This window comes from Lacerta agilis, chromosome 1 (assembly GCF_009819535.1).
Source record: "Lacerta agilis isolate rLacAgi1 chromosome 1, rLacAgi1.pri, whole genome shotgun sequence".
Lineage (NCBI taxonomy): Eukaryota > Metazoa > Chordata > Lepidosauria > Squamata > Lacertidae > Lacerta > Lacerta agilis.
Genome location: NC_046312.1, coordinates 104,932,599 through 104,960,453, shown reverse-complemented (window position 1 = coordinate 104,960,453; position 27,855 = coordinate 104,932,599). Strand labels below are relative to the sequence as shown.

The 27,855-nt window shown below is 41.5% G+C and overlaps 1 protein-coding gene across 7 annotated transcripts in view; it reads right to left on the bottom strand.

Annotated features, from left to right (window-relative positions):
* SLC4A10 (solute carrier family 4 member 10) overlaps window positions 1-27,855 on the bottom strand; it is a 159,925-nt gene that overhangs the window by 93,328 nt on the left and 38,742 nt on the right. For 6 of the 7 annotated variants that reach the window (XM_033165896.1, XM_033165934.1, XM_033165911.1 and 3 more), the window contains one exon: window positions 8,144-8,225. In XM_033165896.1, the coding sequence (XP_033021787.1) occupies window positions 8,144-8,225 (82 nt within the window). Of the gene's footprint in view, window positions 1-8,143; window positions 8,226-24,677; window positions 25,188-27,855 lie in introns of those variants that run through there. The other variant, XM_033165919.1, reaches the window with a different exon arrangement.

Here is a 27,855-nt window from a genome sequence, read left to right as displayed (position 1 = left end):
CATCTGGCTGGGTTTCCCCAGCCACTCTGGGTGGCTTCCAACAAAATATTAAAATTACAGTCAGTCAAACATTAAAATGAAAAAATAGGAGCTGTCTCATTACATTTTCCAAGTACCACCAGAAGCAGAAAAGCAATTGGTTTTTATTAAACAAGTTAAATCAATCCCTTCTACTTTGTGCAAGAATTGGGAGAAATGATTTCAGAGCTGCTCACAGAAGCGGACTTAGGGGAGCGTGACTGGTTGGATGCCGAGTTGAGAAGGCACCACAACAATGAAGAACAACGGAAGTCCTTGCCCGGACCTCTAATCGCTTACACCACACAAACCTTTGAGAGTGTTGACCACCTTTTGCTTTGATTAAAGAGAAGAGAAGCCTCATCAGGAAGACATGGATTGAAACTAATTACTTTTGAGTTTTTACAAGATCACACTGGGTTACGCTATGTGCTTGGCAGAATTCTAAATAAAAAATAAAGGATCAGAAAACTCCCAAAGGATGTTTGCAGATATAGGGCAAAGCAGACCCTTATTAAAGAAGAAGGAAGAAAGGAAGGGGTGGAGGGAACACAGAACATCTGTGAACAACAGGTTCAAACTCTGGGTTCCTGAATGATAAATTACAGCACAGAAACCAATAATTTAGGACAAAACAGGGAAATTAGAGGATTCTAATGGGCCATCGACTACTCAAGAGAAGACAGAACAGGAGCAAAGTAATAAACAGGAAGGATGAGGGCTAATGTGCACTGAGGTGATAAATCTTGTCTGGGGATGTACCATTTCAGATTGCAAGCAAGGGAGGGTATCTTTCAATGATTGTGTTTACTGTAATTGGTTTTAGTATTTTTGTTGTGTTTGTAAATAGCTTTGAGCAATTTCAGTCACTAAAGCAACTAATGAATAATAATAATACTAAAAACAATCAATGCTCCTAATAACAACTGATATATTAGTTAATTAATTAATCACTTGCAGAGAGGAGCAGCAACTACTGTCTTCTATTATTACAACCCTGAAGTGGTGGGATGAGTTTCCTGAGAAGGAAATTTCCCTATCATATAAAGTATGACTATTTAACTATATAGCATATGATTATGAAATAATGGATACTATTTACTTAATCCATATACTAATACTGATCAGTCTTCCTGTGGCTTTTCCTATGTAGCCTTGTCAGACTTTGCAAGCCAACACAAGCACACAATTGCATGCAGAAGCCTCAGGCTTCACTGACTTGCATGCAGATTGGCTACAAATTTAAATGTTCAAAACTTTTATTTTAAAAAAACTCCACATGAAATAAGGCCCAGGTTAGAGCAGGAACCCCAGTCTACCTTATATTTTCAATCCCCCTCAGTCACAGACTGTAGCATACACATGCGCACCAGGGATATATTGCTGCAACATTTTGTTGCAGGGCGTCACTTTTCTTTTATATCAAAAGTTGGTAATGTTTTGCGGTGGCGGCGGCAAGCTTTCCGACACTATGAAAAGAGATCTTCAAACTGACCCAAAGTGAACTAAAGCAGTGTGGCGATAAAGTGGTGTTTCTCTCATATCTCTGCCAAGTGGCCTAACGTGGGTTGCCAGGATCCAGGGCCATGCGGAGGGGTGGGAGGGAGGGAAGGAAATAGATGGAGTACGCATGCGCATTCAACTGCCTAAGCCCTAAGGCGTCCTCATCACCCAGGAGATCTAAGCCACAGAGATAAGAAAAGAGTTTGTTTCTTTGTTTGTTTGTTTAAGCCTTTTAGGGCAATGTTTCCTTCAACAGGATCACTCTCACAAGAACTATAAATGGGTGAATAATTTTGTAAGTTGTTATATTAATGTATTATGAACGTACAGCTAGACAGGCTAGTCACAAAGTATATTAGCTGAAAAATTAGGGTGATAACATCTGCTTTGGGGCTAAGGAAGCTCTTCTCATTTCCATATATTTGTGGGTCGGTCTGTTAGAAGCGGAGACCTCTGCTCAGATCCAGGCCCCCGCTGAAATAGCAAAGTTGAAAAAGATCAGATTCGTGCAAGGAACTTCCCCAGCTTCTGTGTCTATTATCATTCAAACCCCCTCTCAGGCTTTATTTGCCATTCATTCGCACTTTTCCTTATGGCAGCCAAAAAATTATTATTGAGTGTTGCAAGTCTCACACAGGTATGGCCTTCCATTGATGCTGTGACATCAATGAATGGAGGACTGGCCATTAATGAACGAGATTGGGAATGCATATCTGCTGTTTCTCCTCCTTTATCGAAAGGCAATGAAGAAGATGATATTATCGGCTGCAATTCATATGTGAACAATAAGGAGAATACAATTTTCCCATCCCACAAGCAATTAGTTGGGAATTGTATTCACAGGTCTAAATCCAGATATGTCTGAATACAGCAGAAGGCCATGCATCTGCACCCACACTCGTGCACTCCACTTTCCTCTGCTAAACAGACAATGAGCACTATCAGCTCGGAATGAATAGCAAAGGAGTCAAGGGCATTTAGCTCTTTCAAGACCATATTTCATCCAGTTAGACAATATCAACTGATTATCATCACCAAATTCTAACAAGCAATGTCTCTTTCCTTGCTGTATCATGTATGTTATAATATCTTCCTAGATCTTGGCCATTTCATTTGACATTTAATCATTGTCTTTATCGATGAGATTGTATCCAAGTGGTCAGATCCCTATATTGTGGTTTGTTTGCAGAGAATAAACTGAGAATTATGATGAAGGATGTACCCAGTAGGGCACAAATAGGTGTATAGCTGCTATTGGCCAATTCCCATCAGCCCCAGCCAGCATGGGTGATGGTCAGGGATGATGGGGGGTTGGAGTCTAGCAATATCTGGAGCATCATAGGTTCCCCATTCTTGCAAAAGAGAAACCACCAATGCATCTTAATTTCGGGTTGAACTGTACTTGGGAAAACATATTTCTTCCTCTATTAAAGAGACACATTGCTGCAAAGTCAGAGAGTTCTCCTTCGGGTCCACAGTTACCTGCTAACATTAGTTCTGAAGGCAAAGTCAAAAACAAAAAAAGCCCATGCCCCATTCCCCACCCACCCCAGCTTTAAGCACCTATGCAAACAATTGCTGAACATTTTGCTTTAATATGTTGATCTGAGCAACCATCTGTTCTGCCTGTATGATAGATCTGGATGTTGCTACCAGATCTATCTGCCAAAACGGTGACTACACAAGAAGACCAAATAAAAGCACAAAGGCCTCAATCTGCAATGAAAGATCTCGCCCAGTCTGGTACACTGTTAGTTTTCCAGTGTAATGTCAATAAGTAGTCATGCTTTCTTCAATTAAATTTAACATCCTATAAACCCATTTCGTTAACCGCCAGTTGTCCGTCATGCATTCCATATGCAGGGTAGGAAAGAATAAATTTGAATTTATTTTTCTAATGTTGATGTCTTCAGGTTTGAAGACACCTTGAAACGGGTTAGCTAAAGTTGTGGCTTTGCGGATGCTGCTGGACTGGAGTCAAGCCCAGTCAGCAAATGGACAATGGTCAAAGGGATAAAAAGAGTCCAGCAACAACTGGAGGAACAGAGCCGCCCCACCCCTGCCTCGCGTTGAGGTTGCGTAAGTCAACAAATCCCACTTAATATAATTTGACAAGGAACTATTCAACTCACAAGATTAATCAAGACATCTCAGACAATGGAGAAAGCTCTAAACATATACGGTAGGTGCAGTAAAGGCTTTGTGATTCACAACTATTGAAGGAAGTCACGAGGTCATTCAGATTTGCAGATAATGCTTTCACATTAATCATAATGCTTTGCATTGTAAATACTGCACAGGAGGGGCAAATCTGAGACACAGGCAGCAGAGATTTGTGGTTCTCCTGGGCTAGAGCCAGAAGGAAGCCTAGGAAGCTAACAACTATGGCATGTACTAGTCTTTGGTCTTTTCAGACCTGGGATCCATTTTTTTCTGCCAACATGCACCACTGGGCCCACTTACAATTTTTTTACCACGGGCTTCTCTCCTTTTCTCCTTCCTATCTTCCTGCCCTCCCTCCCTCCCTCTCTCCCCCCCCTCTCTTTTCTTGTCTCTTTGCTTTTAAAAAAGTAAATATGAATATAAAAGGAGGTCAGTGCTGGTGCAACCCACTATGTTCCTGCAACTGGAAACCTTCAGATGTTGTGGGACTCCATCAGCCCCAGACAAATATCAGAAATGATGGAAGCTGTAGTCTAATAGCATCTAAAGGGCCACTGGTTTCCTAGCCCAGGCATAGACTTCTCCCATAACATCCCAATGCCTCCTCTCTAACACAACAGGAAGGAAAGGCAAATTCTCACCAAAGCAAAGCAGCATACACTGGAGGTGCCCAGTGCAACAGAACAGCACTATTTACTACTTGAATTTTGAACGTCTGGCACACTAACCAGCAAATTTAGCCACCCCAGAAATAATGCCTTTAGGATTAAGAAGTTTTAGCTGAACTGGCAAGACTGAAATAAATATAAAATGCAATTTTTCACAGGATTGTGTGTGTGTGTGTGTGTGTGTGTGTGTATTATGCAATTGCTTAACAGAAACAGTTCATCACGCAGGGGGGGGGGGGTGTTTTCTCACATGCACACCGACTTTGTGAGCCATATCTGTACTTCAGAAAACCTGAAGGGCCTGCTGTTACAAAAATTGGGGGAAATTAACACCAGCTGAAAATGACAAGCTTCAAATTAAATGTAAAACAAAAGCTCATGAAAACCAAAGGGTGATATCCAATGGTGGTCAAACTCAAGAGCTGTAGAATCATAGAACTGTAGAGTTTGAAGGGACTCTGAGGATCATCTAGTCCAAACCCCTGCAATGCAAGAATAGGCAGCTGCCTCATACAGGGATCGAACTTGAAACCTTGGCATTATCAGCACAATGTTGTATCCAACTGAGTCACTGAAGGCTGGTTTGTGAGGGCAAGTGGGGCAGTGCCCCACCAACTTCAATCTGCCCATACCAAGTCACCTGCCTGCCTTTTCACTTATAACCAGTCCAGGGAGTTGTGGCACTCCTTTTCAGCTTCCTTTCCCTTAGTCTCAGCATTGCACCTTCTAAAACGCAGCAGGGAGGGTGGTGGGAACAACACCAGTTAGCTCCACCTGTCTTTGGTTCTGGCTCTGCTTACCGTTTGAGCTTCCTGCTTCCTGCCCCATGAGTCTTGATAGGTGCCAGTCACCACTGCTCAGAGTAGACCCATTCAAATCAATGCACTTAAACTACAAAGTCCACTGATTTCAATGGCTCTTCCCTGAGCATGAGTAGCAGTGGACTTCACGCAAAGTGAGCTTATTCCTGCCCTGACCTACCTGGAAAAAAACACATTTATTAACGAGGCTTTCAAGTGTGTGGCCCAAAACCAGAATTAATTTATCTTCTTCTTTTAAACTCATGATTCTTTGGAAGAAGCCCCACAAGTTTCGGAAAGCCTCGTTTGCCATGGACAGCAATATCTCATTCTTCAGGAGAAAAATTGTCCATGGAGCTCGCAGCGCACAAAGTTGCCACAAGGGAATACTGGTGCAAGGAAGAGACAAATAATTTATGTTTTTCAATTGGAACCTGGCAGATCATTAGGCTCCTCTGGCTTAAAATAAAAACAGCCACAAGTCAAATTCTAGATGTAACTATTGGAGAGAAATCCTTGTTTTGTTGATTTCATTTAATATTCTAATTTTCTGATACTGTGAATTTGGGGTTTCAATCAGCTGTACGCCATAATCATCACAATTATAAAAAATAAAGGCTTGACATATCTCACTTTGCATGTCATGAGTCTACCTCATATATTAGTTCCACCTTTTAAGTTAAATTACTGAAATAAATGAACTTTTCCACGATATTCTAATTTTTCGAGTTTCACCTGTAGGGTTCAGTATAGGATAGGTGGGTTCAATGTGTGCTGTGGGTACATGGTGAAGTGGGATGTGTGAAAGCAGGTTGTGGGGTTCAGTGTGGGGCAGCTTCAGTCTCCAGTGTGATGTGTGGAGGCATTTCACTGTGAGGCAGAATGTTCAGGAGCTGGCAGTGGGAAATGCAGGTGTGGTTCTGAGGTGCTGACAATTTTTCAGGTTTCCAAGTGTGCCCCACAGGCCCAAAAAGGTAGTGAAAACCTCACCACGCCAGTTCCTTCCTCAGTAAGCCTGAATAAAGTACATCGGTACTTTAAAAACTGGAGCAGAAAGAGTCTTATGTCCATTTTCAGCACTTTGAAACTTACTGTACTGTAATCGACAACAATATTATCTTGTGATATTATCTGACAAGACATTATCTGGTGATAAATCCCTCCAAATCAAGCTTCACTCATATCCAACACACTTTTGTCAGCCTCCAATTTCAAAAAAAAATAAAAGCTCAAAAGCCAAGAGGAGGTAGAATAAGGATTCTGCTATTCCATTGTCCCTTCCCTGCTCACAACTCATTTTACTATATCAAATCACCCACACTCAGCATTGTCACAAGAAGAGGATAAAGGCCACCAACAAGGAATGGCAGTGATTGCTTCCCATGAAAAGTACAGCTTTAGTCAGATCATACACAGCAAGCCTAAGACTTCTCACAAGTTGGAAAGCAGTGAGAACCCCACCCTCTGCAGCCTCCTTCAGTTGGGGAGGGGTGAACAAAGCCCTAGAGGAAGCAGACTCACTTCACATAGTGCACCTGAAGAACAAGGAGGCTGCCCTTCTCCCTGCCCCCCCACCTTCCAGGAACCCTTGTGTGACATCAAGATATCAAGATCACAGCTAATAAATTTTTATTTATATCCCACCCTCCCTGGCCAAAGCTGGGCTCAGAGCGGCTAACAAGTAATGGATGAAAAATTCAACTAAGTACTTGTTGGAGGCTAATCTATCAAATTCACACTATCCGAAGTAATATGGAAACTAAAACGCAGTCATCCTTCAAAATCCACACTTATCTGAATTTTGCAATGCAGTTCTCCAACCAAATTTTACAAAATTGCATATATTAGGGGAAAGTGTACCTCAAGATGAAAATATTTGTAAAAATCATTATACTGGGGAAAACTGCTTGCAAAAAATGTGTGCATTAGTCCAACCTGCGTATAAAAATGTGTTAGGAGAAATTCACGCTAATAAACAGTGCTGATGAATTTTTGTGAGGATTCATGTGGAGAACTGAATTTCAGATTGGAAAAATGAGAAACCGAGAGAATTAAAGCTGACAGATCCTTCCATCCTTAATCATATCCCTTCTACTACCATCCAACTTGCCCATTGGGTGCCACAGAGGGCAAAGGTGGGGGTGGGGGCATCACAGATCTTGTTACTTCCCACAAGGCTTCCAGAATGTAATAAAGCAGGACAGCAATCAGTCTTCATTCATAAGTTAATTTGGAGACCCTGCAAATTGGGTTTCAGTTTCCACTTGAAACAGGAATAAATGCCTTCAAACAAGCGAGGAAACAAACAAATAAATGGAACCCTGCTTGGTATTAATCCTGGTTAACACAAGTGTGGACTATACCATAGTTGAGACTGGTCAGATAAAGGGAGGCGTTCTCACCAGGGAGGGGAGGAGGAGGAGGAAGAGGAAGAATGAAAAGGTTACAGGTAAAGAATATGGTAAAGTAGGGTTGTAATATTTCAAGAAGTAAAAATCCATAAACAAAAAAGTTGTTGAACCCGGACAGTTTGAAGATTTCCCGAAATTCCCCCCAGATGCTGATTCCGTCATTGGAATCACATATGGCAACCCTAGGTGAAGAGATCAGCAGAATCTTCGCCGGGCCTACATTATGACATTTCTCAAACCATTTATTATTCTTTTCCTTTAAATGAAATAGAATGTTGCAGACTCATAGCCACAAAGTCCAGGCATCAATTGTTTCAGGTAATATAGACTGATGTTCTTACTCTGTGTACTTTTTAATCACTCAATAAAAGGGTACCCATTTCAGCACCCATCCAGTGAGAACTATCAGTGCATAATTCATTAAGGATATGTGGGAACAGAGCTTGAGGTTTTGATAATGGAAGAATTATTTTCACCAACACACCCACCACACATGTGACCTCATAGACTTTTTGAACATGAATTAGGTTGATGCTTTTGAAAAACATAAGCCTGTGAATCAGAAAGTGCAAGTTCTCACCTTCTAAGTCTTCCTTTTCGAAATGTGTTTTGAGAAGGGAGCGTGTTCCACCTGTGTCCACCACTGCCTCCTCATCATTCCTCTGCAAAATAAAATAAAATAAAATAATACATCAGCTTTACACTGTGCTGTCAACATCAGACTTGAGCAATACAAGGTGACAAGCATTTTAACAATATATATCTTTTTTCCATCAGCAAAAAAGAAATGCAAAGAATACTTCTACTTTGCATGAAGTATCCTTTTTAAATATGGCATTTACAGAAATAAAATCTAGCTCCATTTCAGCAAATCTGAAATGGATAGATCCATTGATAGAAATAATAAACTGAGGTGTGTGTCTCCTTCAGAAGAGCAGTCCATTGATTGGGGGCCAGCCCTGGAAAGGCCTGTTCCCATGTGACCACCCTCTGCACCTCCTTTCAGGACAGAGAATAGTCTCCGGTGAAGGTTGTAAGGTCCAAGCTAGTTTATATGGGGAGAGGCGGTCCTCAAAGTATAACTGTCCTAAGCCATATAGGGCTCTAAAGATCAAAATGAGCACTTTGAATTCAGCTAGGAAACCAGTCAGTAACCAATGCAGTCAGGCCAGAATTAGTATAATACATTCAGACATTCTGCTCCCCAATATCCCCCAACCTGGTTGCTGAATTCTGCACTTGCGGAGGTTTCTGAACTATCTTCAAAGGCAGCCCCACGTATAATACATTGCAGTAATCTAAAATAGGCGTTTAGTTGTTTAGTCATTTAGTTGTGTCCGACTCTTTGTGACCCCATGGACCAGAGCACACCAGGCACTCCTGTCTTCCACTGCCTCCCGCAGTTTGGTTGGACTCATGTTGGTAGCTTCGAGAACACTGTCCAACCATCTCATCCTCTGTCGTCCCCTTCTCCTTGTGCCCTCCATCTTTCCCAACATCAGGGTCTTTTCCAGGGAGTCTTCTCTTCTCATGAGGTGGCCAAAGTACTGGAGCCTCAACTTCAGGATCTGTCCTTCCAGTGAGCACTTAGAGCTGATTTACTTCAGCATGGATAGGTTTGATCTTCTTGCAGTCCATGGGACTCTCAAGAGTCTCCTCCAGCACCATAATTCAAAAGCATCCATTCTTCAGCAATCAGCCTTCTTTACGGTCCAGCTCTCACTTCCTTACAGGTGTTATAACCTAGGTGTTAACAGAGCATAAACAACGGCACACGCCTGGCACCAAGCATGGAGTGAGATCACTAGATGTCCCTGTGGTAGTGCATGGGGGCACACTATGCACACAGGCCTCCATCCCAGATAATGACTGGAGCATTTCACTGTATTTAGCCTTATGCATGACTGAACAAATCCAGTACTGTACCAGGAGGGAGAAAAGATGGGTTCCATTGAGCCCTATAGGGAAATATTCCCATGCTGTCAGATGCACCTATAGAAGGAGATGCACTGCACACTTTATATAGGAAAATGTGCATGTGCAAAAGGCTTTTGTGAGTGTCAACCGTATTTATTGTCTTTAAGAAATATATGCTTACAGCCTTTGACTTGCGAGAAAAATATAGCCATGGAGGTAATTACTCTAGGATACTGCATGCGCTTTTGTCAGATACCCAAAACATTCGGCGTGGGTGGGTTAGGATGGATACATACTGAGACACTCTTAAGAATTAGGGAGCATGTAGGATAAATTACTGTTCCACATTTTCTATAGTGAAATACCAGACTTTCCCTTCAGCATACTGCATTTTTTAATACCAACACGTAAAAGCCCACACCTCTGTTTCATTGCAGATTTGACACTTTCAGGATTGTCAGAATGCAGCATCAAGTATCATCAAGTAGTAGCCACGCATGGTATGCTCTTTACTCCTGCTAATGTTCACCTTGACATTTATAAGAATGGTTGTACTGAAGCAAAAGGAAGACAAGCCTACTCTCTGAACATAAGGGCTAAGAATACAGACAGAAACACATCTTTTCAAAGATTATTAGAAGTGTTCTCCGCCGCTGAGACAAAGAGAACTCTGATTATTGCCTTGCTCAGCTCCTCTCGCTGAAGGGTCCTTGCCATGACACAGTCATCCAAAATTGGTTTACTGCTCCTAACGTTTATCTACACATTTGATGCCACCGTCACCCTTCTTCCCTGAATCGTCTGCTTGAATGTCTGGCTGCATTCAAAACAGGGCAGCTGAGGAAAGCGCTCTGAATTTTATCTGCATAAAATAAACTCTTCCCTCTTCGATGAGCAGTCGAGGATTTGTTTATTTTTAGGGGGAAAGGCAATTAAGTCCAGATTCTCCAAAGTATTATTTTAAAACCAGCTTTATTATAATTATTACTACTACTACTACTACTACTACAGTACTACTAGAATCTGGCTGCATTAAGGTTAATGGATAGATGTTCTCCTTTTGGCCAGCTCTGTACCACACAGTACAGGATGTGCAACAAAGTAGAAAGCAATTAGTTTTCATTCCAGATTTATATCTTCCCCAGGGCAGCGTGTCCTATGCATGAGGACAGCTCTGCCCTCCCTCCCTCTTGACAGAAAAAAAACTAAGAGAAGACTCAAATACATGCCTGCGATGATGCTAAAATTTGCACCAATCAGCTTTAGCTTGGGCAGACAGATGTGCCAGTCAGTTCCAGCCACACAAATATTTAATGCAGCAAGCGTGCAACATTTGGAAAGGGGCACCATTCTTGGCATTAAATCTAAGCAACAAACCAAATGTTTAAAAATTGCATGGCGTTTCCGTGCACTGCTCTGGTTCGCCAGAAGCGGCTTAGTCATGCTGGCCACATGACCTTGGAAGCTGTACGCTGGATCCCTCGGCCAATAAAGCGAGATGAGCGCCTCAACCCCAGAGTCGGACACGACTGGACCTAATGGTCAGGGGTCCCTTTACCTTGACTTAAATGTGCCTTAGAAAGGGAGAAAGCAGCAGAAAGCAGGATAAATACTGGAAATGAATAAGGGCTTATAACATTCTAATGCCCTGTTCAGCTATATATTGTTGACTTAAGCAGTGGCTTCACTCCAGTGTATACCTTTGGCACTGCCTGAACTGAGGCATATTAAATGTACAATCAATTGAGCTGGATCAATTCTGCATCAAGCTAGTGGATCACTGCATTAAGCTGACACTGGTTTTATTTGCTAAACAGTCAGTGAGTTATTTTTAAAACCATCCATGCATTGAGTGATGCAAAACAGAAGTGCCGTTCTTTTTAAAATATTGCTTTCCGCACACCCCACATTTCTGCAATTCTGAGAACTGTATAATCCCATCTGCATTATACATTTAAAACAGTAATCATACCACTTTAAACAGTCATGGTTCCCCCCCCCAAAGGATTCTGGGAGCTGTAGTTTGTTAGGAAAGCTGAGTGCCCCTATTCCCTACAATTTTCAGAGTTTCCAAAGAGAAGCGAGAGATGCACTTTTGATCAGTGGGCTGGCACTGCACCCCACTGATGGCTTCTGGATGACAAGTATACCTGTCTGCTACCAGGGCTGGATTTAGGTTTGATGAGGTACTGAAGGTAATGGGGCCCTTTATATGTCCAGCTTTCCTTTGTCAACAACAAATTGTCACTGTTTTTTTTCTGTTGAATATATGCTATATGGTAATTTATGGACCTAATAGGTATCTAAAGTCATTAGCACATAACAAAGTATGTAATTTATCAAAGTAATTGTTGAACTGAAATACAATTAAGAAGAAGTATATTAATAGTGAAATACAATTAAGAGAAAGTATATTTGGGGGGGGCCTCCAAGAGAGTGGGGCCCTAAGCTACCCATCTTCTAGTACACACGCCTACATGCACACGTGTGCATATATTATTAGTGATTTATTGATTTGCCAAATTACAATGGGGGAATGAGAATAGGAACCATAAACACAGGAAACATATAACCGTACTAGGATGATGGCTGTCACTGGAAACAGCAAAGGAGGTTTCAAGGGACATTGTGGTAGAACGGAGGAGAGGGGAGAGGCTGCTTTGTCCCATCTGTTAAGGACCAAGTTTTCCATGGTTCGAAATATGAGCTCACTGAAGCCTCACACATCATGGTACTTCAGAAATCATTTCCCTCCTCTATCCCAAAATGATTCTGCTACCTGATATAAGGCATATATGCTCACAGGTTATGTAAGGACCAAGATATGCCCTGAGACCTGTGGGTATAGGGCAGTATATAAATTTTATAAATAATATAAATAATAAATAAATCATCCTCACCAAACTTAGCCAAAAGTGAATGCAACAATGAGCTGAGCTACACATTACACTTGCCATGTGTTCATCAGTCCAGCTAGGTCTATTCAAAACTTTAAAAGCTCACGGCCCACAGGCAAAGGAAGCTAAAGGGGTTTAGAATTATGCTCACAGGGGAGGAGAAGGTATTGGCCAGCCTTCTCCATCTGTTGTTTATTTTTTATTTCTCTCTTTTTATCATGAATAATCTCCCATAGCCATAGCGAGGAGAAGACTACAGAGAAGATTACTTGGGGAACAGGGAAGCCTCCAGCAGCTTCTCCTTTGAAGTGACTCAGGTTTCCTTGTCTGTATGAAAGGAACCTTAAAAGTTCCAAAACTCAGCCACTTTTCCAGTGCAACAGGTAGTCCAGGAACAAGGAATGTGTGGCCCTTCAGATGTTGCTAGACTGCAACATCCACCTCTTCAGTCCACTGGTCATGCTGGCTGGAGCAGATGGGAGAAAGTGGCCAACAACATCTCGAGAGAAACCGGTTCCCCAGTCCAGATGCAGCCTGTCCCTCATTCCAGCATTAACCTGTAGATAACTATGAAGATAATTTCTTCTAAATATTAGCAAAAATTAACTGAGAAGATCCAGTCTTCTTTTTCAGGTTCTCATGTTAGCACTCCCCCCCCCCCAACTGAAGATCAACTCTGGCCATATTCAAGAGTCTGATACACTTTATACGTGGCAACTTGGTGAGGCCATCATTTAAGCATGCCATTTTTCACCCTCACAATGAAGTGAATAATTTCTCAGACTGTAATATGCATTCAATATGCCACACAATCGGGATAAATTTTCAGTCAAATAATGCAACCTTGCACAGAGAACAGCGGTGGTGTGTTACAGCTAAGCCCCATTAAAACCAATGGCATTTCCATATAAATGCTTTGTGGAGATAATGTTGAGTCATATATTTACAATTTATACAGCTGCCATTTTACATACCCATTTTAAGCTTAGAGGTAAAGGTAAAGGTACCCCTGACCATTAGGTCCAGTCACGGGCAACTGGGGTTGCGGCACTCATCTTGTTTTACTGGCCAAGGGAGCCGGCTTACAGCTTCCAGGTCATGTGGCCAGTATGACTAAGCCGCTTCTGGCGAACCAGAGCAGTGCATGGAAACACCGTTTACCTTCCTGCCTGGAGCGGTACCTATTTATCTACTTGCACTTTGACATGCTTTCAAACTGCTAGGTTGGCAGGAGCAGGGACCAAGCAATGGGAGCTCACCCCGTCACGGGGTTAGCAAAGCTATTCTAGAATGCTGGATGACTGAAATACTGGTGGAATGCCATATTGAATTTACATACCAGAAACACCATTCTAAGTACCAGTGAATCAAAGTTTGAAATAAGGTTTGTGTAGAAAATCTACACAGGATTTCCAGACCTTTTCCCACCTGGCCTGGAGTAGCAGCATCCTGACTGACTCCAGCTACAAAAGCTGAGGCTGCTAATGAAGCCAGAGACCATCTTGGCTGTAAGTCCTGGAAGACCTGTTCACTGCCTTGCAGGCCATTTCCACTGGTGGGAGGGCAGGGCCCTGACTGACTCCAGCTATAAAAGCCGAAGCTGCTGGATAGACTTTTGGGTTGGGGTGTTGTTTGAGAGGTTTTGTTGCTGGGGAGAGTGGGGCTTGTTGCTTTTATTTTTGTATCTTTATTGGAGGAAGGGGGAATTAGGGGAGGAGGAGAAGGGGAAATTATATTGAACATGCAGAAGTCCGCTGTCATGACATTGGATACAACCCTTTATGTGCGACTGTGGGCCATACAAATTATTTGTCAGTTAACATAACAAGCTCAGAGAATCCCAAGGTCTCTGATGGCTCCAACTAATTCAACTGATCAAAAACAAATACCTGCCTTGGACTCAAATAAGAACATAAAGCAACTTTAGGTAAAATAACTGATTTTTTAAATCATGTAATATCATAAACATTTATTTTTTTTGCCTTTGGTGGCATGCAGCGCCACATCCTGAATTTAAATTCCATCCAAGTTGTAAAACTGCAAATGCCTACATTATTGTCTCATTACAATTATCTCCATCCTTTAATTATCATGTCTCAAGCTTCATTAAACCACCATGTGCTGTCTAAAGCCTTATCCATGCCTATGTACTCAACATGCACTGGGCTGCCTACCAAAATATTTCACAGTTCCAAGGTTTAGCATTGCAGGGAATGGGTGGGTGGAGCTGCCAGTTTCCGTTTCGCTCGGTTTCTCATTTTTCCAATCTTAAATTTAGTCGTCATCCCCCCCCCCAATTTCTGCATGCATTTGCAATTAAAATAAAAAGTCAAGCTAAAAACATGCATGCGTTTTCATGTGTCTCCTAATGTGCACATTTCCATAATCCGTTTTGCCTAGCACATGCATATTTGCAAGCAGCTTTATCCCAACAAAACGTGATTTTGTACATTACTTTCACTGTTATACATGTTTTGGCTTTCAATTTTTACTATACAAAAAAAACCCTCCCACTCTTTCAGCACACATTCTTTGGCTGGAGATCTGCGCTGAAAAATTCAGGTTAGTGTGAATTCCAAGGGCTTGTTGCTTTGTTTTGCCCAATTGTTCAGCAAATGCAACTTGGTAGCTCCATATTAAAAGGTGAACCAAATGAAATTTCAACCTCGTCCTCGTGGTTAGGTAACCATCACAGCTTATAGGCTGCACTGAAGCTCAAGCGCATATGTGCCTGGTATACCTACAGAGTATGTAGACAAGAAAACTTGGGTGATGTTTGTGCAGTCGTGACGGGGTTTAACCACCGTACATATGGGTCATAAAATAACTGCAGTAATGGCCTATGGAGTTAATCTAAAATCTGAGAAATGATCTCTAAATTATTCTCTCACTGAACTTGAGATTAACAGAGAGAATGCCATAAAGCTTGGAAGGCAACTGAGTCCATCCTTTTAGTGAACCAAAAAGGCAGTAAAGTCCTCTCTCGTTTATCAGCCTACCGATCATCCATCCCAGGGTTGGTTCCAGGCATGGAGAGGTCCTCAGGAAAGTGCCCTCTAGGAGTTCCCCTCTTATGTCAATGCACCATAGCTGTGGGCTTACCTGGCAGTAGATGTAGGACACTACGAGCAACTCTTAAATAGCCATGACACATATTCATTATTCATTATCACTCTAGGGCACTGTGGTAAATGAAAAAAGCAGCTCCCACTGGGGGTCATAATTTACATTTCTCATAATGCCCTGAAGCAAAGGCTGGCTACTTGCTTGTCCCACCCCACCCCACCCCTCTCTCTCTCTCACACACACAAACACACTATTACCTCTTACAAGCAAAGCCAGTACTTGCCCCCTTTCCATCAACCCACCAATACACTGGAGTTTCTTCATTTCTTCTAGCATCAATAGCAGAGTTATTGGCCTTGGAGTCAGGGCACAGGGCCTTGACACAAATTTGGATAAAAGTCTATTTTTAAGCATCAGGCAAAAACTTTTCTCTTTACATGAGCTTTTGCCCTTTGTTTGAAGGCTGGCATTTTGGCCTCTTCCAGCGGGGTAGGATCTTCAAGCCTTGCCCTTTTATCTGTATAGTTGAGTATTTAGATTTTTATTCAATGTTCTTAATCGATTTTGTGGTAAGGAGCTTGAGGTCACTCTGAGAAAACAACTAATGCATATGCATCACCATCATCATTAATGTACTGAGTAGTTATGGGCATGCCAAGATGGCAGGCTGCTGGGGTCTCAATGCCAGCTACCCATTTTTATCTTGTTTCTTAAAAGGGGAAATGGGCAAGGGATCTAGGGCCTGGCACAAAGGATCGAGAGAATAACACCCCTGGATCATCAAGCTTCTGCACTCAAACATACATCCAGTCCATGCTCACCCCAAATATATTCCTTCCCAGCTTTCATATTAACCCTTCCCTTCTACGGGACTCCTCCCTCGTTGATTTATTAGCATTTCTCTGCCCAAAATTAAGTATAAATGGGAGTTTTAACAATCCTACAGGATTTCAGATTGTGAGTGTACCAACATGTTCGGGAAGGCTGGAACACTTCCAGCCAAATATATCTGAATTGACAGGCAGACTTCTCTGTAAAAAAAGCAACCATGATTTGGCCAAGAACCACAGGTTTACACTGATATCTACAGAGATCTGTGTAGATTTCCACATTTTATTTCAAACTCCAACTAGATGGTTGCTGTTGCGTCTCCCCACACACCTATAATACATATATATATATCTGTGAGTTTGCATGCGCATGCACAGAGACAAAATGAAACAAACATCATTGCCAAAAGAGAATTCCATTATCTTTTCCATTTGTTTTTCAAATTATGCTGTAGAAAAGCTTACCTAATCTTAGACAACTCATTTAGCTATTTGTCCATTACAGTGGGTAATTAACGTGAGTGCTGCAGAATCCTATACATCCTTACTCAGAAGTAAGGCCCACTGTGTTTAATGGGGCTTCCTTCCACAATACGTTTAGGATTGCAGCCTTAGAACATGAACACACACACACACACACACACACACACATATTAAAGGGGGAAATTGTATTCGATAACAGTTCTTCTGGCTTTTCCATGCACAAGTGCATATACTGGAGAGAAAAAACCCTCAGCGCCGGTAAGAAAGAAGCTAAGGTTTAAAAATAAACTGGTATGAGTCATGCACTCCAGGCTATCTTAATTCCAAATTAAAATACTCTGACTGCTAAGGAGAATGCAACTTGGTGCAGCTTATGTTTGCTCAAAAACAGTGATTTGCTGCTGTAACACAGTCTTCAGAATTGAAGAATTCTCTAGCACTGCTTACTTTATACAATTATCCATTTGTAGAAATTATTCAATTAATATCATAACGTTCTTGGGAAGAGTATATCATTCCCTTCACTAATGAGTAACTGATGAGAGCTAGGAAGTTATCCAAAGCTCTTATGGGTGATTTGAACCCCATTCCTCCATATATAAACCCAGCAATAAGTCTGGTTTATATTTACATGCACACTAGGAACTTCACTGAGAAGTATGTTGATATAGATTTCACCATTTGCAGGTACCCTTTTATAACATTTGTTAAGTTGTAGACCACCAATACAATTATGAATCTGTCTTCATAAACTTGTCAGACTATCCACATCATCTCTGCTACATGGTCTTTTTGATGGTGCATGCTGGGAATCAAATCTGAGACACACACACACACACCACACACACAAAAAGTATTAGCACTGCCACCAAGCTAATCTCATTTACCACCCCCTACCTTCCTTCTGGCTAGGTCAGTTTAATCTTGGAATGCTACAAAATATTACAGGCAGATAAAATAAGCTCTGAAAAGCTACGCTGCTAGATCAACACAATAAATTCTCACAACAGCACCATGCTTTCGCAGGTCAATGGAGCACAAGACAAATTTCCTTTAGAAACTCCTTTCCATGTAGAAATGTCTACAAACCCTACATGCATCAAGTACATGTAGCTTTCGTGTCTGTTCTATTATGGGCAAATGTGGCAAGAGTAGAGATAAGTACCCAGCACTGTGCCATTGAGAACTATGCATGGAATTTATGGAACAGGCCACAAATCAGCAAGCAGTTTCTGAGTAATAGGTTTAGTGACTGAAAGAATCTGGAATCCCAAAATGTTCCATGAGCGTGATTGGCCATACATCTTCCTCCTTTTCTTTTTCAATTTTGGAACATGCAAGCAACATGGCTCCCTGCAGCACAGAGCAACATGTTTAAGAAGGCCCCGAACTAACCCACTAAAATCATTGGGCATGACTAACTTCACTCTATTTGTTCCAAGGGGTCTACTCTTGAGTTTCATTCATTCGTTTTATTTGTATGCCACTTTTCCACACACATGAAATTGTGCTCAATGTGGCTTACAACAAAGAAGCAGGGATGCATTTCAGACGCTGCAAAAAACCATTTCATAATAGCATGGCAAAACAATAACATAGCAACGATTTCGTAGCACAGCAAAACAGTAGCAATTTTGTAACAGCATAGCAAAGCGACAGCAAATATAATAGCATGCAGGAAAAAGCCACATTCCAATTCTATAAATATAACATTATTATGTAAACAACATGCAGCATCCAACAGCAAAAATAATAAGGAAGGTTCATTGTTGCACCTTGGTCCTAGAAACATCCCTCCCATGATATTGCTCATGGTCCTCTCCTTGTCTTAAGTTTGTCTTAACTGGATCCTACCCTCAATTTTTGATATACCTGTACTGTAGAAAAGAAATAAGGTCATAAACTGCAGTTTTCTCTTTCTATACATATAGGCAAAAAGTGCACTGCCATTCATATTTGTTGTTGTTGTTGTTGTTGCTGCTGCTGCTGCTGCTCTTATTGCTGTTGCTGTTGTCGTTGTTGTTACATTTCTACCCTGTCCTTCCTCTCAAAGGATCCTAGAGCAGCAGGTCAAGCTTCATTAAGTGATACAACTTCCAATGTTTCTTTATTGAATCTTCATTTTGTCTGCATTGTTCTTTTTTTTTTTTTAACCCTGCCACGGTGAATGACAATAACCTTTTATTGTATCTGCATTCAAGACTGTGAATTGGAGACATGCCAGATACATCTTCAGTGACTGGGTAACTCTGATTTACAAGATATGGGACCCAACGCTGATGACTGACTGGAGACATGGGGAGACTACATTTAATGTCTGAGCTGGGGCTTTGGAAGAAAACTGCTGTCCGGGGGTTCTGCACAGAGCTGACACTGCGGACAGAGGAGAAATGCCAAGCACTAATGAAGACCGAAGTAGCCTCAGCAAATAGCTACCGGTAAGTGATGCAACTGTGAAGATGAGGACCAAGAAAGGCATGGATCCAAGCAGCAGACTGAGAGCCTTTACACTACCTAAGGTCTGTTCCAAACTTAGTAGTCTGTGACTGAGAGTTCCATGCCTTGCGCATGATACGTGACCCTTTGGCTCTGCTTGGTTGTGTTGTTTTATTGCTGTTTCTGTTCACAGTATAGACAGGCAGAAAATTTCTTTTGACGCAGTGCCTGAACTCAGACGCGCATTGTGTATGCATCACATTTATTGGACTGATCTAGCAAGTAATTCAGAAGGCTGTTTCTATGGATCTTTGTAGTTCAATCAGTGCAAGAAAGTGTGGGACGAGGCCCACTTTTCATTGTATTTATTTACCTGTTTACATAAACTTAGCACAACAGTAAGAATCAATGAAGTCTCTATATATTTGAGCCCTGGCATCAGAAGCAGCTCACCGAATGGGAGTGGTGGCACTCGGCTAGCTTTCCAGCTGGTGCTTTTTGGGAGAGGTGAAGAGGTTAGCACAAAGTCTCAATGTACCAGCAAAAACAAACTGCCCTTCCTGCCAGTGCAGTTGCACCTTGTTGGGCCCCACCACCACCACCTCACCCTTCGCAGTAAGGCAGGAAGCTGGCTTCACCCCACTCAGCAAGCCACTTCCTGTCTGGCAGTGCAAATTAATTTTCTGGGCTGAGCTTTAGAATGGAACCCTAGACATGCCTATTCAAAAGTAAGTGTCAACATGGCTAAGTCCTAGAGAAGTGTGCTGTCAGTCACCTCTACCTCCAGCAAAGGTAGGACCCAGGTGTTACAGGAGGTTTAAAAGAAGGGGTCCAAGTTCAACAGGTTTGAGAGACACAGCCACACACAAAAAAAGAATGTGCCAGTCATGGCAGAAAGCCATCTTGCTCTGGTGAATTAGATTCATTCTCCCCAGATGTGCCAGAATGATTTCTGCAAAGCAGCTGGGGAAATATTTATGGCTCACAGAAGTGTCACAAGGTTCATTAATGCTTAATAACATTCATGCATGGTTTGCTGTTACAGCAGAGTGCCTATAGGAAGACATATTGATGAGCTGCCCTTAGAACAGCAACCTTCCATTACAGATTACCGGTACTAGATGGAGCAATGCTGTTGCTGGGGGGGGGGGGGGAATAAGCACATGACTGATATAACAGACTGAAGACCTGCAGTCAAAGATTTGTCTTGTTAGTGCAAATCAATATGTGAAATTCACAATTACTCCATTTCCTCTGACATCTACTGCTTCACCCTCCACAACTTCCTTGCCACACTATTTTCATCCTGTCCAAATAGAAAGGCCCAATTATTCCCAAATCCCATCTGAGGTTTTCCTCCATGTCCTACCCTTGTCTTCCACCCATTTCCCTCATAACTCTTATCTTTTGACCACTGTGCCTTCACATTTCTGCTAGCTGTCCTCTCTTCCCTTCTCCCTTCATTCCCTATGCATCTGGGTCATGCTCCCAACTGTACTTCCAAACTTTCCAGACAACAGCAGACAGTCCCTCGTATCTCTGCACCTCTGCCCTTTACTCTTCTCTCACAGGAAGTGTATTGCATATCCACATTCCTTCTGGACCATTAGAACACTTATTAACATCCCATGGCATCATAGCAGCTGAACTGGTTGCTAGAGAGGGGGTTCAAAGCAAGCAGACAACACAAGGCAGATATGTTAATCCTTGTAGGTAAGATTGTTCAGGTGTTCAAAAGTATGTATGTGGGCTTAAAATGTGAAGGAGGTGCACACACAACGTCTGCCCCATCATCCCTGTGTGTGTCAGCTCTTTGAACATATGAAGGTGACTCTAATTACATTTAGTTACGCACATTTAGCATCCTCCCTATACACCAGAACTCTGTACAATTAGCTTCTCAATAAACATGAGGAGTCTAACCACATACAGATGAATGCAGGTTGAATCACAGAGAGCGAGAGCGAGAGCGAGTAATGGATTGCTTTGAAATCATTTCTGCACCGGGTAAAGTAATTTTTAGCCCCACAGCATGTCCTATATTTTGCCCAAACTGTCCTTTATTTTGCCTAAAGAAAGGTGACAACCCCAGAGTTATATTAAGACGTATGGCAGAGAAAACAAAACAAGAAAAACTGTCAACAATGGGAGAAACAGAAGATACCAAGTTCTGATGGAAAGACACAGTCCTGAAGTTTTATAAAATAAGACACTGACATACCAGAACTTCAGTTTTCCTCTAAGATTCAAAGCTATGTAAAGCAATAAATGGTTTATAATTAATAATTGTTCACGCTGCCCATGCTTAAGTCCTACTAAGCATTCAATCAATTTATATTATTTCCATTCTACTCTGAACACATTTGATTCTTTTAACAGCCTTCTCAAAGTGTGGATACTGCATGTGCTAACAGTTGTTTTATTGCTGCTTCCAACAAGCAAACAAACCATTACTCTCTTAATGTACAAAATATCCTTTTAATAAACTATCTTAGGTAATAGCTCATTCTGTCTCTGGTGGTGCTATCCATCTCACTTAAGCCTATTATACAAAGCTACTTGGAGGTTTCAGAAGCATTTGTGCTTATTATTGCCGGTATTATTGTATTTTATTACTGCATAAATAAAAACATATCAGCATTCACAATAAGCCACGGTTCCACTTAATGTGACTTGCAAACCAGGCCAGTGGCTCATCAAGTCCTTTCTGGAGGCCTGAAATGGAGTAGCCTTACAGGGGAAAGCTGGTAGAGAATTCTAAAATTGAGGGGCCACCACAGAGAAAGCCCTGCTCCTTGTGCTCACCAATCTCATAATGGGCAATTGAAAAGAGCCTACATCGTTGATTTTAACAGGCATGCAGGTTTGAGTACAGACAGTTAATGCCACTGGCCACTGATAGGTGGATTAATGGCAGATACAGCTAATTCTATTTGAAAGCCATCTACTACTTCCTCTTGTCTATCCTGAATCTTCTACCACTTGGCTTCACTGGATGAGCCTGGGTTCTATTCATATGCAAAACAGGGAGAATTTTATTTATTTTTTTGCATAGCTTTCTCTGCACCATGCACAGTGTCCCTTCTATTTGTCTTTTTTCCTAAAGGAAAAAAGTTCCAAACCTTTCCTCATAGAGGAGTTGCTCGAGACCACTTATCCTCCTGGCTGCCATTTTCTGAACCTTTTCCAGCTCTACCATATTCATTTTGAGATGATCTGGTCCTCATGGGAAAAAAAAATCAAAACTAGCCTGAAAGATCACCAGAATACCTAAACTCACAGGAATTTCAGGCAGCTGCCAAGAAACAGAATGTACTCCTTGTATTAAAATTCTCCAAAACTCAATTCTGAAAAATGATTAAACATGGTTTGTAGCAACTGTAAAAGTAACATTAAACCCATTCCAAAACTAATCAAGCTTAAGAATGTGTTCATCTCCCCTACTGTTAATCAAAACATAAGCTGGATAAGTACACCAGGAAACATATCAATTACAGTTACAAGCCACAAAACAAATATTGTTTTAATATATGTTTTTAATTAAAAATGATTGACCAGATTCCTGGGTGAGCCATAGCTATAGACCTCTGCCAGGGTCTCCAACATGCATTTCTAAGAAAGTAAGCAACTAGAGGAAAGAATTAATAGGTGTCAATTTTTAAAAAAATAACCAAACCACTGAACTTTTTATATATCTGCCTTCTGAATTATAAACATATTCACCCTTTAAAAATCTGTGAGCCTTCAAGGGTCAGAAAACACCCACCTCCTGGACCAAATCAGAGCATCACTTGCAGAAACTGAACATCAACTGTACATGAAATGCTACAGGAATATAACCAATGTTGCCCTTTATATTATTGTCACTAAAACAGGGGTCCCCAAAGTGTGGTGGATGGACCACCAGTGGTCAGGTGATCTGTAATCAGGTGATCTGCATATGTCATGTCATCTGCGGTTTAGTGACTGAAGAAAGGAGACGGCACATCCACCCCATTAAATAGTCACCCAGATTTAAATTGGGTTTTTTAAATTGCTTCTTTTATTTCTTATCCTAGTGAAGTCCAAATTCCATGGAATTCAACAAAACAAATAAAAGCAGCAATGAAAACTCGGTTTAAAAATGAAAAACATCTAGCATAGCACCTCACAATTGCTATAACAGGAAGAAAAATCATTAGGTAAATGGTCCCAATTCCTCAGCAATGGTCTGGTGGGTGAGGGGGTGGGAAGTTTAATAACCACTGCTTAATGACACATCCTAACAGGTTACCATGGAAATGTCCAACAAACAAGTCAGAAGCAGCTAAGTTGATATTCAAAGCCATTGCCAGAAAGAGAGAGAAAGGAATCACATTTGTGTCTACTTTTAGACATAATCTCCTTACACACTATGAGCGATGCACAAGCAAGAGCCCCTACCTTTGGCTATTCAGCGCCATTTGCAATGAACATGGTTAAGCTGATTATACTGTTTTCAATTTCTTTGCCCGCCCCCCACCACCCACCCCTTGCACATCAAAATAGGCTGCTAGAGACACTATGGTGGTTGAAAGGTTACATAAAATACAGACCCAGCCTGCTTCCCATTTCTGAAACTTTGCTGCAGGTTTTATAAAACCTGTGATAGCAATGGGATTGGTGAGGGCTGAATGCAAAAAAAGAAAATAAAGAAAGAGAAGGAATGCTACAGTAAAAATATATAAATATTTGTAAGGTTTGAAATATTTTAAATATTCAATATTTTAAAATCAAGCCCCACCTCAGCTTCTCAAGCCATTTGTGTGTGCTTTTCTCAACAAAAGTTGTTAGGGGGGGAAGATCCTTGCACTCTTCAGAGGAGCAAGGCAGCTGCTTGAAATGTAAACATCAAGCCTCGAAAAAATAATCAAACCTACATCTACTATTTTAAAAAATATGCCTTATGCAGAATGGCTTATCCCCAGCCATGATTGTGATAGGCTGTTTTCAGCCCACTTTTCATAAAACAGGATGGTTCACAATGTGCTTTCATGAAAAGGATGTGCAATCCTAATTAACATGCCACTGTGCGAATGACCTTTGTATAGTCAGCCCAACAAGCAGTACAAACCTCCAAATTCATGCTATGAGCTATTTCACAGTTCTGATGTTTTATTCCATGGAACTGGTGCATATATGTGTCACCAGACATGAGCAGAACAACATCTACACACTGAATATTTGCTATTACAGATAGGGTAGCCGTGAATATTTGCGGTCTCTTTTAAAATACCCTTATGACTTTTTATTCCTAATGTGCGCACACGCACACAAACACAAACACATATACCTTCTTGCATTTTAAGACAAGCTACCAGTAGTCTAAATCCCACATGGAATCCAGCATTTAAAAAACATGACGACTTGATCCCATTTAAAAAAAGAAACATAAAAGAAATGCAAAAGGCAGTGTTTGAAATAATAATGCAAGCCACAAATATGAATATAAACCACAAGGCCATACCTGGTGACTGGTTAGAGACTGGAATGGCTCCCCGATCCCAAGATGCATGACCTTTCTATTCCCAGAAAGCATTCTCTGCCTTATAACAATGCATCACTCTATCTCTCTATCTCTCAGGCATCTTCTGGGCCAGCAAGGAAAACATCAGGTTTTTCCATTTAGCAAATGATGAGCGAGCTCCTTTCGAAAGATCAGATCTCAAAGATAGTTCCCTTGCCCCCACCCCACCCCCCCGTGTGCAGTTCCAGTCATCTAGTAGCGAAAGAGGCTGGCACAGCTACATCAGCGATGCTGCTAATGTTTTCAGAAAACACTAAGCTTGCTGCTGAGAGCAATCCCGCATCATCGAAACAGAGCAAGCCACATCCTTCAACGCTCCACTCACGTTACTATAAATCCTCGGGTTGCCATTATAGAGAACGATGATTTGGTTGTTGCTTAATCTCGAGGCAATTAAAGGTGAAAACGGCCATTATGCAACACACATTGCTTTGAAACAGAGCGACAGAGCAAGAGAGAGAGAGAGAGAGCCAGGCGAAATGACATATTCAGGTTATCTCAATTTGCTTGCATGACCACTTCTTAACATGCAACGCTGCCGTTCTGAGTGGAAAGCTCCACAGTATGAGGTGACGGGAAATTTACCAGAAAGGAATCAAATGCAATTCAGAAGCGGGAGGACACTTAAGATCCTCTGGAATCATATCAATTGAACTGAAAACACTGTTGAGATTAAAATATGCATTGTGTGTGTGTGTGTGTGTGTGTGTGTGTGTGTGTGTGGCTGTGCTCATTTTCACAAAGCTGTATCCTTCTTGCATTTTGTGCACTGCTCCCTGGCAGCAACCCAGACAACATACCTTGAAAAGATGCCAGTATTATGACAGGGCAAATGTATTTGGGTACCAAACAGAGTGATCACATGTCTGTATTTCTGTTCTTGTAGCCCATTTCACTCCATCAGAAATTGTATTGCTCTCTTCTGAAGAGCTGTGAACAATCCATTAACAAGACACAAGAGTAGCACGGTTATCTCTCAAAATATTTTAGCAGAAATCACTCTGTGCCATTTTAAATTGTGATCCCAGTGAATCAAATGCTGTTTGTTTGTTTGTTTGTTTGTTTGTTTTTTAAAACTGATCCTCAAGACCAATGCTATTGTTTTCAGTGGGTTTGCTCCCAGTGATTTTAAGAGGATCGCAGTAACCTGTTGTTGTTGTTGTTTTCCAGAATTGCAGGTGATCATATTATTTTCAGCAAATCGCAAAAAAACCCAATATTTTCAAGTGTAGTCGTATTAGAGCCATACTCCAATTCTGAAAAGGGCTCAGTGGTAGCTCAGCATGTGACATTGGCCATACAGACAAAAATAACGACACTTGTGCATGAGAGGGTGGAACTGATGGTGTAATCTGGCAGCCCAACAGCGGTGAGGCCAGCAAAATCCCAGCTCAAATGTGCCACAAGAAAATGGATGAGCATGCATACAGTTGGTTCCCAGTGGCAAAAGCATCAAGGTAAACCACACACTGCATAGCATGTAAAATACATGGAGTGCATGTATATGCACTATACTACATTTATTATTATTATTATTAAAGAGTTTCTTGGTTTACAAAAGTGTACAATGTCTCTCGCATTTTTCCATGTAACATTTTTACAGATCAATTTTGGTTGTTGAAACATTAGGCAGAAAGGGGGGGAGGAGGTGAGTGGGATGGGTGGGAGGGTGGGGTGGGGAGGCGATGTTTCTATTTTCCTTAGTATATGTAGGATTTGGTGTCAGCATCGTTTGTGTTGGTTCTCTGTTGTTCGCTTGTGTTTCTTTGGCGGTGAGAGGTCGCGATTGACGTAGGGTGTGCTTGTTCCTTTGTGGTTGGCTGTGTTGATCTTGGTTTTCTGTGTGAGTGGGGTGGGTGGGTGTTTTGGATCAGGTTAGTCATATTGATTTGTATGCTGTCAGTAGGTTTTTGTCATTATCTTGTTGAGCTGTGTGTGTGATGAAGGGGGACCATATGGGGGTGAAGGTATCTTCTTCTGTTTGTCCCCATGCTAGTTTTAGGTTGCTGGTTAATTTTTCTAGTAGGGCTGTTTCCCATACTACTATACTACATTTATACCATTTAGAGACCATTTTGGTCCCATTTTACAGCTGCCGAACACTGAGGCACAGAATAAGCGAGTAGCCCAAGATCAGCCAATGAATGAATGAAATTTTCCCCCTAACCTTTACTGTGTTAGGAAGAAAGAGATGGGTTACAGGAACACTCATCATCTGAACAAGCCACATACTTCATTTATCCAACATGGAAGAGCATTTGCCTTTGCTTAAATCCAAAGAGGTTCTTTGTGGGTGATACGAAATGATGAACATTGACAGGTACATTTGCTATGACACCTAATTAGAATGTCAGTTTTACAGCCCACCACAAAAAAGGAACTACCATAAAGCATTTGTGTCTTTCAAGCAAAACAAGAGAGATCCTATCTAGAGAATATGTCGTCTATTCAAACAGGAGCTGAGTAGGGAACACTTTCTCAGGGTCCGGACACAGAGGTGGGGGACATACCAGGCTGTAACCCCATTATACTGAGGCTACATTGCAAATCTTGCTGGAGACATGGAGGCTGTATTAATTCATCAATAATAGTTGTTACTTTGCAGCTGTTTTGCACTCATACTATTACCACTTACACAAACCAATACCAGTTCCAAGTTTGTTTTTGTGAGGAATTAAAACAAATGAATCCCTGTGGACCCACATTTGTGGGTGAACAACAAAATAATTGGCTGGGTACCAGGATTCAAAACAAGTGGCTTGCACACCAAAAGCCCCAGTAGCAGAGTATTAAACTCACAAAGATAAGCAACACACTAAAGAATTAGGAATATAGGTTGTCAGACCTTTTCATCCCGTTCAGCTGCACACAGCAGCTGACCTCTTTCTTCCCTTCCCACCATGAGCAGACCACACTCTTAAGTAAGTTTAAAATCCTTTACTTACAGATACAAGGTCTCAGTCATGCACTGTTCCATGCAGCAGCAAGGACAAGACAGGCAAAATAATAATGGGTAGAAAATACAGCATATAATTCCAAACACTTTCTGCAAGCCTGGGAGCACGATCACACACATAAGAGACTGCTTAGAATGAGTCAGACCATTGGTCCATCTAGT